This window comes from Diceros bicornis, chromosome 24 (genome assembly GCF_020826845.1).
Source record: "Diceros bicornis minor isolate mBicDic1 chromosome 24, mDicBic1.mat.cur, whole genome shotgun sequence".
Taxonomy (NCBI): domain Eukaryota; kingdom Metazoa; phylum Chordata; class Mammalia; order Perissodactyla; family Rhinocerotidae; genus Diceros; species Diceros bicornis.
In genome coordinates, this window is record NC_080763.1 from 39,471,241 (window position 1) to 39,483,773 (window position 12,533).

General features: G+C 58.6%; 2 protein-coding genes across 2 annotated transcripts in view; one reads left to right on the plus strand and one right to left on the minus strand.

Moving 5' to 3' along the window:
- Positions 1 to 250: 250 nt before the first annotated feature.
- FAM181A (family with sequence similarity 181 member A) lies at positions 251 to 6,056 on the plus strand. Its single transcript, XM_058567899.1, is given in 4 exon segments — positions 251 to 415; positions 4,052 to 4,231; positions 5,037 to 5,064; positions 5,067 to 6,056. Coding segments are annotated over 4 exon segments (1,308 nt in total). The 3' UTR covers positions 6,002 to 6,056.
- A 4,952-nt stretch (positions 6,057 to 11,008) lies between these two features.
- ASB2 (ankyrin repeat and SOCS box containing 2) overlaps positions 11,009 to 12,533 on the minus strand; it is a 30,692-nt gene continuing 29,167 nt past the window's right edge. The window contains exon 9 of the mRNA XM_058567951.1: positions 11,009 to 11,392. Coding sequence (XP_058423934.1) covers positions 11,256 to 11,392 — 137 coding nt within the window. The 3' untranslated portion in view covers positions 11,009 to 11,255. The remainder of the gene's footprint in view (positions 11,393 to 12,533) is intronic.

Genomic DNA, 12,533 nt, shown 5'->3' on the forward strand with positions numbered 1-12,533 from the left:
TTCTCTGCATAAAAGCGACTTGAAAGCCCACCACCCCGGATGACCTCCCGCTGCCCTCCGGCTGGGCCTGTGCCTGGCATTGTCCACGGCCTCCTCTCGCCGTCAGTTTCAGCCTGCGCCTGTGTTGCCTAAACCCTAGAAGTGGGTTATGCCAGACGGCGTCCGGAGATGCTGGATGGGTGGCTGCTCGTGGTTTGGGACATTAAGCAAGGTAGGGTGTCCTTCTCCCTCACTGAGGGGTGGGCGGAAGATGGCTGTTTCGTTGTCAAGACGAAGTCGACCTCCCCTCCGACAAGTTGCCTTGGGAACAGTGGAGCAAGCCCAGGAAGCCCGGCTCCGCCCCCTGTGGTCCCCGGCAAACGGCAGGTGCCGAACAGCGGTGACAGGAAGCTGGGAGCCCCTGACGCTGAACGGTGTGAGTGGACCTGAGGTCGGCTGAGCACGGCTGGAGTGTCGGCGATCCCCGGCAGCCACGGGAGAAGGTTGGGAAGGGACCCTCAAGTTCAGGTCAACACAGCTCCCTTGCCCTTACCAGAGCTTCTTAGAACCCCTGCTCTGGCGCAGGGGGGTGCAATTGTGAAACGGTGCTTCCTGCTTTCGAGGCATGAAGTCCTGAAGGAGTACAGACACTTCAGCATCAGGTACAACCATCGCAACCACAAGGGTCCTTCATGGAGGCCTGTGCTGTGCCAAGGCCGTTCTCGTCACTGGAGATGCAGAGGAGAACCAGCAGATGAGTTCTCTGCTCTCATGCTGCTCCTGCACGTGGAGCTGGGTGGGTGGGACAAACAACAAACAAAACAACAAGACAGGAAGCAGCTGTTTCCAGTCCACAGGAAGAATTGTATTCAGTGGAATGGGCAAAGTATTTAATTCATGAAACATTTAGTGAGAAGCGACTGTAGGGGTCAGATTACAAAGGGCCTTCTGTGTGAAGCTAAGGAGGTTAGACTTCATCTTTGAATCTATAAGCATAGGGATGGGAGAGGGTGTCATACACAATGCTGGGAGTTGGTGGAAGTCTCCCTGGGTGTTTGAGCTGGGCCTTGAAGAATGCCGAGAGGAGAGAGTTGGCTGAGCAGCCCTGAGTTGGGCCCAAAAAATCAGAGGTTTGAGGCTTGTCTTTGAGTGTGTCACTAACTGTAAACAAGGAAAACAATTCCCTCCCTGCCCAGATGCAGGACTACCTGAGAGAATGACGGTGACAGAGCTCTCTAGAGTGAGGCACGATTATTATTGGTGATGTTTCTCCACCTGTCTATACAGCATATCAGAAAAACATGCAGGAGCCTTCCCCAGCAAGGGTCAAAGGCAGCCCCCAGAGGCCAGGCTTGAGGCTGGGGTGTGGCCAGGTCAGCATGGGGCCCTGGTCCGGTTCCCAGGTCCCAGTCCTTCAAGCCACAGCTGCCTCCTCTCCCTCGACCGCTCTCCCGCAGCTTCAGCTCCTATGTTCCTGAGCCGGAAGCTGGAGTCCTGTCCTGACGGAGGGACTGAAGAGCTGAAGCCATATTTCTGTAGAGAAACTGGTCTGGGAGGTCCTCCACCCGGCCGGAGCTCACGGAAGCAATGTGGGTGGTGGGACCCACACGGGCCGCACGCAGACAGGCCAGCTCCAAGTTCAAGTTCTGCCAGGCATTAGCTGCGAGGCTGTGGGAGAGAACGCGCCCTCCTGGGCCTCATCTGTAAACGCAGCCGTGGCCCCCTCACAGAGCTGTCACGGGATCACCGAGCGCGGCTCCTGGCACACGTCAGGTGTCCAACAGGCATCAGTCTTATTCCTTCCACTGTGTGCTTCCCTTTCTTCCTCTCTTCCTCTTTTCTTTCTTCTTTCCTCGAAAAGTGGGAGGAACACATGGGAAGAACAGCCCATGGTAAGAGCTATGGATGATGTTTTAAGATACGGATTCGACCCCCACGGAGCTCGCCCACCTGTTGGGGGTCATTATTGGCTGAGAAGCTGGAGGATGACGTCATAAGCAGGCAATGCCAGGCCGGGCTGAAACGACTTCAGGTGCCGTGGAACCTCAGAGGAAGCTGAGATCCAGGCGGAGTGGCTCAAGAATGTCTCGACGCTCTTAGAAAGGAGAGGGTATCCCAGAGAGAGGGGCCAGCACAAGCAGACACGGCCTGCGGGAGGCCAGGGTGGAAACGGAGCCGGGATGGTTTGGGCCAGTCTCCCGGCAGAGAATAATGGAGAAGGCGGGAAGTGGGTCCGCGCCGGGTTAGGGAGGGATTCGAACCCACCTGCGGCTGTGCACCCTGGCCCCAGGCAGGAGGCAGCAGGAAGCCGTGACGGGAGTGGTGCAGGAGCCTAACCTGGTGACCTTGGGCATTTTCTCCAGCTGTGTGTGCAGGGTGGTTGAAGCAGAAAGGGCGTTTCCTGCCTGTACCAGTTAGGGTGTGCTGGGTTATGCGGTAGAAACAAATAACCCCCAAATCTCATGGGTTTAAAATGATGATGGTTTAGCTCTCATTTATGCAAAGGCTACTGCAGATAGGGGCCACCCTCCAGGCCATGTGATGGCCAATGATCCAGGATGCTCCAGGCCAAGGTCACCTCCATCTCAGGCCACACTTCCCCGACCCCCTCCGCAGTGGAAGGGGGCACGGAGAACACTGCACCCGCTCCTAAATGCCTAACTTGAGTCACAGCTGGTCCGTGCTGGGCCATCTCCTCCAAACCCTTCGTTTGGCCTGTAGGGACCCTCAGGCCGGGAGGGAGGTGGCTTGGAGCCAGGCCACCGTGGGCAGGTGCCTTGTGCCCGCAGCAGCTGCCTATTGGCCAGCAGGAGGGGGTGGGACCGTCACTCCTGGGTGAGGCCGCCTGCCCAGCCAGTGCTCCCATTTGGGCAGCGAGACCTCAGAGAGGAGTCCTTGGCGTTTCAGATTGTGGTGCAAAGATGTGGGTTGGTGAATAGACCACCAGCCATTTGACCGACGGGGGGACAGGAGGAAAAGGTGGAGAGGAAAGGGGAGACAGCTAGGAAGGAGAAGGAGAGGAGGAGGGCAAAGAAGAGGCAGAGCGTGAGGAGAAAGGCTGGAGGCAGAGGGGCCCCCCGTGCTGGCTGGCACAGGGGCCTCGCCCATCAGCATTTCCCAGGCAGCTGCCCTCCGCCCGTGGCCTCACCTTCCCTCTGGCCAGTCGGTGGGCAGGGCCAACGGCCTGCTCGGGGCTCCCTTGCTCGCTCAGAGCGGCCCTGCTTGCGGCCCTGCCGGCGTTGGCACGGTGACAGTAGCCAAGTGTGCAAACTTGTGCCATTGTCCCCAGGCCAGGGGGAGCCATGGAGACTGGCTAATATGACACAGGAAAATGTTTGCTGATGGCAATTCTATGGGCTTTGTCCACCTCTTTCTCCATCATGACGACTCGATTTAAGTCCCTAACTGTTTGACTACAAATGCAAGGGGACCGTGCACCGCCAACCTTTTGTCCGGCCGTGCTGAATGGGCAATTCAGGCTTTGTGCAGCTCAATTGAGGAAGCAAACATAAAGACAAGATTCCTGAGAGCTCCGGCTCCCTTCCCATGGATATGCCGGCACCTCGTTAGAGTCCTTCCTCCTCCACCTCTCCCGACATCAGTGTGCCGCCCGCCCCCACAGGCCCACCAGGGCCCGGTGCCCCGGGACGGGGGAATGGGGAGACAGAGAGGGAGAGGAGAGCACCACTCAACACTCAAGGACAGCGGGGAAAGCAGCCCGCCCCAGCTTACCCCGTCCGATTGTCTGTCTGCACTGGAGCATGGCAGCTGTAGGCCTGGCGTCTTTGGGGGAGGTTTGCAAGCCCATCTCTTCTGGGCCCAGCCCCTCCTCAATCCTGGACTTTTTAAACACACACACACACACACACACACACACAGACACACACACACATGCACACACGCATACACACTGCCCCCTCCAGAAACCAGGGAACTGAGGTCAAGGGGCGGAGGGGCATGGAGGCTGAGGGAGAGAGTGGGGCTGAAGGGTAGAAATTTACCGGGAAATGATTGCATTTGGGAGCTGTCTTTTTTGTGATGGTCCCCATGGTGACAATTTGTGACGGCAAAGAATGTGGGAACGGGGCGCTGCCGCCTGATTGGGATGCTTTGTATCTGGAGAGGCGCTCCTGATTGGCCTGAGGGGCCCCCCAGCTCCGGGGACTCAGTCTCCATTCAGCCCACTCGAGGGCTGCACCACCGCTTCCAGCCGGACGCACGGAGCTCGCCGGCCGCGCCGGGCCTGGCCCAGGTCTGCGGCAGGGAACCTGCCGGGCCACGTTGGTGGGGCCCGGGGCCCGGGGCCCGCACCCTCGGTCAGTGTGGAGGCCTGAGCGGCTCAGCCTGATGGGTGGGGGTGTGGGGCAGGCTGGGGCCTGGGGGAGGGGCGAGGTGCTGCGGGTGGTGGCGGAGGAGGCATGAAATTGCTGCAGATGCTTCTACAGGGGAGTCCCTGCTGCCCACAGCCTGAGATCAGCCCGCCAGGCAGGCCTGGGCTTGAGTGCCAGACAGGGGTCCTGCCTGTCCTGCGTGAGAGCTGGGGGTGGAGCGTGGGGACCGAGGAGGGGGGTAATGCTAGCAGGGCTGGGGGCGGGGGTGGAGGAGGAGGGCACCACCAGGGAGAGAGGGGGCTTGGCCTTGCTTGAAAGTGGAGCAGTCACTTCAGCTCAGAAAATAAAAACCTTGCTGGCAAGCTGTGCATGTTAGCAGCGTGGCGTGCGGGAGACGGGTGGGCTGGGAGCGCGGGGACTCGCGCGCCAGCCCCAGCAATGACACTTGTAGCTGGGTCACCTTGGGCAAGTCGCGTGACCTCTCTGAGCTTCAGCTGCAAGTGGAGGGCATCAGACCCAAGAAAACTAAAGGAGGTTCTATTGGCGGCTGTCCCATCACAGACGCTCAGGACATGCTTAGCGGCTTGGATGGGAATCCCACTACCCAGGACTCTGTTTAGGGCTGAGGGGTCTGGGGCTGGGGCCACCGTCTGCAGCCATGTGGCCTTTGGGGAGGGCTGGGTGTGGCTTCTCGAAGAGACTTCAACGGCCTGTGTGTCTCCCCAGGTCCGCTCTGTGTCCTTCTCTGGAGCAGCCAGACCCCGCAGAACCCACCCTCTTCATGGAAAGCCCCGTGCAGTGGTCCCCTTGCGATGGCGTCCGACAGTGACGTGAAGATGCTGCTGAACTTTGTGAACCTGGCGTCCAGTGACATCAAGGCGGCCCTGGACAAGTCCGCGCCCTGCCGCCGCTCCGTGGACCACCGCAAGTACCTGCAGAAGCAGCTCAAACGCTTCTCCCAGAAGTACTCCCGGCTCCCGCGGGGCCTCCCCGGCAGAGGGGCCGAGCCTCACCTGAGAAGGGGGCCCGAGGACCGGCCCGGGAGGCTGCCCCTTGATTCTGGCCAGGATTCCAGCCCCAGCGGGGGTGGGGGCTGCAAGGAGAAGGCTCTGGGGAACCCCTACAGGGAAGAATGTCTCTCTAAGGAGCAGAGCCTCCAGGGGCAGAATCCAGAAGCTGCCAGGCCTGGCCAGGTGCCCATGAGGAAAAGACAGCTGCCCGCTTCCTTCTGGGAAGAGCCACGGCCCACCCACAGCTACCCCCTGGGGCTGGAGGGGGGACTGGGCCCCAGGGAGGGAGCTCCCTATGAGGGTAAGAAACCCTGCAAGGGTTTGGAGCCTGTGGGGCCCGAGTTGGCCCCAGTGCCCACGTCCCCAAGGGCACCCGCTGAAAAGGAGCCACTCAAGATGCCTGGGGTCACCCTGGTGGGCCGTGTCAATGCCTGGAACTACTGCCCCCTCCAGTACCACGGACAGCCCATCTACCCGGGCCCTCCAGCCGCCTTGCCTCAGAGCTCGGTCCCCAGCCTGGGCCTGTGGAGGAAAAGCCCGGCTTCCCCGGGGGAGCTGGCCCACTTCTGCAAGGATGTGGACAGCCCAGGGCAGAAGGTGTACAGACCCGTGGTTCTGAAGCCTATCCCCACCAAGCCAGCCATGCCCCCACCCATCTTTAACGTCTTTGGCTACCTCTAGCCGGGCTAGGAGGGCCTTGGCTCCCACCTCCGGCCTGCAGGCGTGTTGGGGGCCCCGGGAGCTCTCCTTGTGTGGAGTGGGCTGGGCGGTGGTGTGGCCTCTTGGGAAGCCTCCCTTTGTGTGTATATGGGAGGTGGAGGGCGGGACTGGGGCAGGGGCTTCTCAGGCAGTCTCCGGGTCAGCCCTTGCAGCCTTGGGAGCTGCGGGACGGGCGCGGCTGGCCCCTCCCCAGCCAGGCCAGGCCCTGACAGATCATCCCTCCATCCCTGCGCAGACCTTGGGCCATAGGGCTTTGCTACCAGCCACCCCAGAAGCCAGAGTTCCTCATCTGTTCATCTGCCACCCACCGTGTAAGCCAATCTCAGTACTGTTTTGTTCTTTGTAAATATAAAGGTTAAAAGAATAAAGATGTTTCTTTTGCAGTTTCCACATCTTGGGTGTCATGAAGTTGAATGGTCCCAGGCCTAAGAAATGCTGGTTGTGCCCAGGCGGAGGGCTGCTTATGGAGGGCACTGGCTGTGGGGGAGACCAGGAGTGGCTCACCGACCTCTGAGCTGTCTGGGAATGGGCACTGGGGGCCAACAGCTAAATTCAAAGGAAGGAGAGTGAGGGTAAGCCGCCAGGGAAGGATGCTCTTGTTCCCCGTGTCAGAGGGCAGAGGCTGGGGGAGGCCTGGATCCCCAGAGAGTCCAAACTGCTCTGGAGAACAGGGAGGCTGGCACCAGGGGAGGTGCAGCTGCAATTCTGGCTCTGCCCTGGGACATGGGACTGGACCTTTCCTCTAGGAGCCTCCTTGCCCCACCTGCAGGATGACGGGTGGAATGAGAATGGTCCCCTCTGTGGTGCCTTCCACTCCAATTATGGCCTCAGAGCAGAGGCTGTGCCAAGGTGGGCACGCCTGACCCTGGTCAGAGGGAAAATCAGGTCAAAGAGGAGCTGAGCCCCTTCTGGACAAAATAACAGGTCGTTGGACCAAATTATTTCTCTTTTAAACACGGTATTTGTTTCTATATCCCTGGCCAAAAAAAAAAGGGGGGAGGAGCAGTAATCCTAGCTAATTCAGGTTCCTGGGTTACCCGCTGCTGGCTCTCTTCCTGGGCCTGGTACAGCGCCTGGCATACACTAGGCGCCCCGTCAAGGGAAGATGAAGGCCTCTGCCTGCGACAGGACACAGAGCGGGCACTGGAGGCAGGGAGAGGCCCTGGGTTTTGCCCTGATAGTGCCCAACTAAGCAAAGCCGCTGGAGGGGCCTCCACCTGCAACCTGGCCCAGGATCTGCTCCGCTGCCTGCGATGTGGCTGCATGGCTGAGAGAGCGCGTGCCTGTCAGGGGTGCTGAGCCACTCACGCCATCAAAGCGCAGTTCTCACAGCTGAGACCGGTGTAGGCGCAGCCCTGGCTGGGGACTATGGTACCCTGATCAGAAGCATGATGTTGAGCAAGTTAATCCCCCCCGTGCCTCAGTTTCCTCCTCTGTAGAGTAGGGGACTAGGTCAAGGTTAGAGACAGATGCACCTTCCACTTCTGCACCCAAGGCAGGTATCATCTCCTGGTCACAGACTCTCCTTTAGGGCCCAGGTATGGCCTCAGAATCCTTCCTAACACAAGGCTCCAGGATCAGCAATTGCTAGGGGCCCTTCCCACCCTGCCCGTTTTTACTCCAGGCCTTCTCTGGAGTGGGGCGTCCACATGGAGGGGCACTCGCTCTCTGGGAAGCTGGTGAGTTTCTGGTGGTTTATGTCTGACGGTCTTGGAGAACTTCAGAGCCACGAAGGCCGCTTGACACAGCCAGAGTTGTTCTGAGTAATTATGCAGCATGTGGGATAGGGAGTCCTCAGCCGGGACCCCTGCCTCAGGCTGCTCTAGTCTTAATGAGCAGGGAGGGGACCAGGAGGAGGTGTGTGCCCTTCTCTCCCTTCAAACCCTGAACATCATCACCAAGGCCCTTCTGGATCCATTCTGATGGGGCTCAGCCCCTCCACACTATACAGCAGGGAGTTAAAAGCTCTAATCCAGGCCCTGCCCTCTACCAGCTGTGTGATCTTGAGCAAGTTACTTGATCTCTCTGTGCCGAAATTTCCTCATCTGAAAAACGTGATTGAAAATAGACCTGCCCCGTGGGTAGTTGTGGGAATGACCTGAGCGCCTGGCACTCTAGTACCACACAAGTGACGAAAAGCTGCACCGACCAGGAGTCACCTCTAATTATCTGGTGGTGTCTGGAGGTCCTGCCACTCCAATATTTCAATGACGGTTATGGACAGGGCAGCCCATGGGAACGGGCGCCTGGGCCATCCAACCACCTGCCCTCCCTGGAGAAGGAGCTGAGCTCCGCGAGGCGTGTTTTTTCGGGGTGCTGCCTTCTTGGGCTCAGCTTTTCCCAGGGGAGACCTGGCAAAGCCTTGAACGCAAAAGCAGGGAGGCTTCGTCTGGAAGCAGAAACCTTCACTGATGCGGCTCAACAGAAGCTCACGGCACCATGACTCCCCGCGTGGAAACAAGTAAGTTGGGGGAAAACACATCCAAGAAAGCTTTAGTATTGAAAAAAAAATCCGCCACAGTAGAGCAGCAGATGGTCCCCTGACCACAAAGTGACTGGTGTCGGTTCAGAGTGAAGCCAGGACCTCACCCACCGCTCCAGCCTCCAATCCCCAGCACCAGGTCAAACGTGCTCCTGCTCACAAAACGGAACCTCTTTCAGGATCTTAAGGGTTTGGTGATGCTGTGCAGACACCTCTGAGGCTGAAATCCTCCCGGAGGCTGGGTGAGCGTGGGGGTTGGCGGGGGGCGGGGGATGAGAGGGTGGCTTCTGCAGAGGGTAAAGGCTGTCAAGTCCTCCTGACAGAAGTGATGGTCAAAAATGTGACAACCCGCATGGCCTGAGCACCGACCAGTCAGAACCGGCCCCTGGGAGCAGCCAGGCATTAACCCTTGAGTGGCTAGGTGGTGGGGAGGTGGGGACCTGAGAAGGTCAAGGCTGGGCGAGGCTCTTGGTGGGGAGGGGCCCTGATCAGCGGCTGTGACCAACTGGCACGGACATACATCAATATTCTAATGCAGCACAGGTGCATCCCAGGCCCCACATCCCACAAATAAATGGTGCTGATGCTGAATGCAGTGACCGAGGCCTCCTTCCCTACATCTCCCACCTCCCGCCTCAGCCTCACCTCCTCCAGAGGGCGCCTCCCTCAGACCAGCATCCCCACCTGCCCAGTTCCTGTGGTCACTGCCTGTTGGGACACTCTAGGACATAAGGTGACCTGAGAAATGCTGTAGTTTAAGAGTTCTCCTGATACCCAGCCCCACCCCAGATGCACCGAACAACATCTCTCTGCTCTGTCCCATCACTGACTGCCACTCCCTATCTGAGATTAAAGTCCATCCCTCTGGCTGCCAGGTCAGCAAAGGCGTTTTTAAGTCAGGGTTTTCCCTGACGATGCACTGAACCCTCCTTGGCCACTTCCCCTGGGCCCCTCTCCTGCCGGCTTCCAGTTGAACATCCCCAGTCGAAGGACACAGGTTTCCTTTGGGATTTCTTCATGATCTCTGCAGCAAGGTAGAATAGACCCCTGGGCAAGTACTGTTGGGCTGGCACCCCGGGGACTTGCTGTGTATGTCCAAGCAAGTCCCTTCCCTCTCTGGGCCTGTTTTCCCATCTGTAGCCAGAGGGAGTGGGCAAGGCATGGCTGAGTCCCCTCTGACCCACGGTCGGAAAGTGCTGCTTGGTGGACTTTTCCTCTTCAGGCAGACACTGGGACTTACTGGTCCCATGGAAACCCAGTGTGTCAGAGCCAGCAAGGCCACCAGGGGCCACAACGATGAGGAACCCGGGGCCTCAGAGAGCGAGCCTGGAATCAGTGCTCCCCCACCGGCCCAGACGCTCACTTTCCAAAGGCCAGAAACTGCGTTTGACCTTGCATAAGACTCTTCCAGGTCCTGGGGCGCGACCCGGGGCATGCTCTGAGCGAGGTGACCTGCTCTGGTGGCCTGCAGAGTGGCCCACGCACCACTGGCTTTAACCACACTTTTGAAGAGACCACTGCAGCTTCAGTGGAAACAGGGTGTGCCAGTGGTCTCAGCGCATGGGACTCAGACCAGGAGAAAGGGCTATGACTGTGCCAAACCTCAGCTCTCTCACCTGTGCCACCCGAAAACGGGTTGGCAGCTCCCGCCCGGCTCAACCACAGAGGCACATGGGGACCGAAGGAGGCAACGGAGGGGACAGGGCTTCACGCCTCTTAAGTCTGGTGCCTTTGCCAGGGTTGACAACAGCCATGACTCCAGCACCTTCATTCAGAGTAGCCAGTATTCAGATTTTTGTTTCCCCTAGTATCTCAACTTTTGTAGCAAAATAGGGGTGAGCAGAACGGGAAGACGGAGCACCAGGGAACACGTGTGTGTAAGACATCCCGGGTATCGGGGGACTTGTAGGCACCGAGACCCTGCCTGTGGTGAAGCTCCTGTTTCCATGGTGACTGAAGGCAGAGAGAAAAGCTACCCCATCACAGGGCAGAAAGCTGCCCCCTCCCCTCGCGCCCTCAGGTCTCTTCCAGTGATTGAAGGACACACTCTCTTGGGTCTTTCAGACGCCCAAACCAAGGTGACACGCTCAGGGGTCTGTGTGCCCTGTCCCCAGCCCTTGCCCCACCCCCACCAAGTGCAGGGCTGAGGACTTCAGGCCCTGGGGAGGGTCTGGTGAGAGGGACTTCACTGGGCAAGGTGTCATCTGTGCAACATTTACTGTACTGGAGGAAGCCCTCTGGGACCAAGGGTCTCCCACCCCCCACCCGGCCACACCTTCGGGAGAAGGCTCAGAAGTCAAGTGGAGAGTTTCACAGAGCGAAGGGGATGGGGCATGTGGACAGCTCTGCAGTGAGGTCGTCCAGGAAAGGCGGACATTCCTGAAAGTTCTGCAGCTGCAGCTTCTCTGCTGGCCGTGCCTTCCCCAGACCACCCCAAGTTCTGCCCTGCCCCCCTCTCCCGGCCCCAGGAATGGAGGTTTCTGCCAATCCCGATGGCAGAGAAGGTCTGGATCTACTCAGTTTGAAAACAAACACGGTTTTTCTCCTGCTTGACACATTCTGTCCTCTGCTCTGGGCAAAGCTCCGGCCCAGAGACCTGGCGAGGTCACGGTGGCTGCCCCAGCAGAGAGGGAGACCGCCCACAGCCTCATCTGTCGCCAGGTCCCCTTGGATTTGGGGACACCACTGTCCTGAGACTTAGTGAAACAGTCTGAGGAGTCACTCCTGCACTGGCTACTGGCTGTAGTCATATTTCAGGTACCGAATCAGCCTGCCCGGGAGCGGCAACGTATCCAGGAGTTTTATACGGTATTTCCCGATGGCCTTTCGAACTTGCAGCCGGCAAAGGTGAGCCAGAGGTCTTGGAAGTTCTGGAAAAAGGAGAGAAAGAGAGATCCTGATTGGTTCTTTGCAACCAGCAAAGGGTTTGCATCCATGAACCCTGAAATGTGAGGGGTGCCCAACCACTGTGTCTGGGTAAGAGAGTGGGGGATGTGTGGACTCCTCCATGCTTTGCAACCCCAGTCCCTGCTGAAAAGGGAAGTGTTTGTTGAATCAAAGAATGCCATTCATTCATTCATTCACTCAGCAGACACACGCTGACCCATCTGCTGTGCCTGGCCCCATGCTCGAGCCAGAGATGCAGAGGTGCCCACCCAGGAGTGCTGGGGAAGGCTTCCACACCAGAGGCCGCATCTGAGCAGGGTGTTGATGGGTGGGTAGGACTTTGCCAGGTGAGGCAGGGGCATAACAAGCCAGGGAAACAGTGGTGTCAAGCCAAGGAGGCCTGGCCACCCAGGTGAGATCCGCCCAGGGAGATGGGCATGCAGACGGAATGTGGGGGGAGGGCAGAGAGGCCAGGCGGCTGTGCGCTGCCTCCCGAGGCGGCCCATCGCTGCATTTCTGACACCTCCCCTTTCTCAGCTGACTGAAGACTGAGCTTGTGGGGAGGAAGGCAAAAGCCCACTGGGGGGCAGAGGACACAGGACCACCAGGGCTGGGCTGGCGTCCTGGCTGGCTTCGGAGTCTTATCGTGGCACCTCTCAGCCTCTGTCTGCCCTCCTCCAGGAATAATGATGTCACCATCACAGCATTAAATGAAAAGCACATGGAGGGTGTTTTGCAGATGCAGCGTGGGCTTTAAAGTTACCAAAATAGGTATTGGTTAAGAACCATTTATTCTACCTGTCAACAAATGTTTAGAACACACTGATGGGTTCTGCAGGTTTTCCCCGGGACATGGGTCTAGTTGTCTGGGATTGCTTTCTCTAGGGAGGGCAGGAGGAAGGGATGGCGAGGAATGGGGCCGACATCCAAGCAAGGACTGCTCCACCCTCTAGTGGCTGAGGATCATGGTGACAGCAACCAATTATTCATGAACTCCAGGAATGTTCATGGTGCATTTAGAGCTGTGCCCCCAGTGAGTGGGCAAGTCAATGCCACCCTCCCCCCGACACTGCCCCACTAACTTTATCAAGGACCCCAGTTCCAGTGCTTCCCTGGCATCTGTGC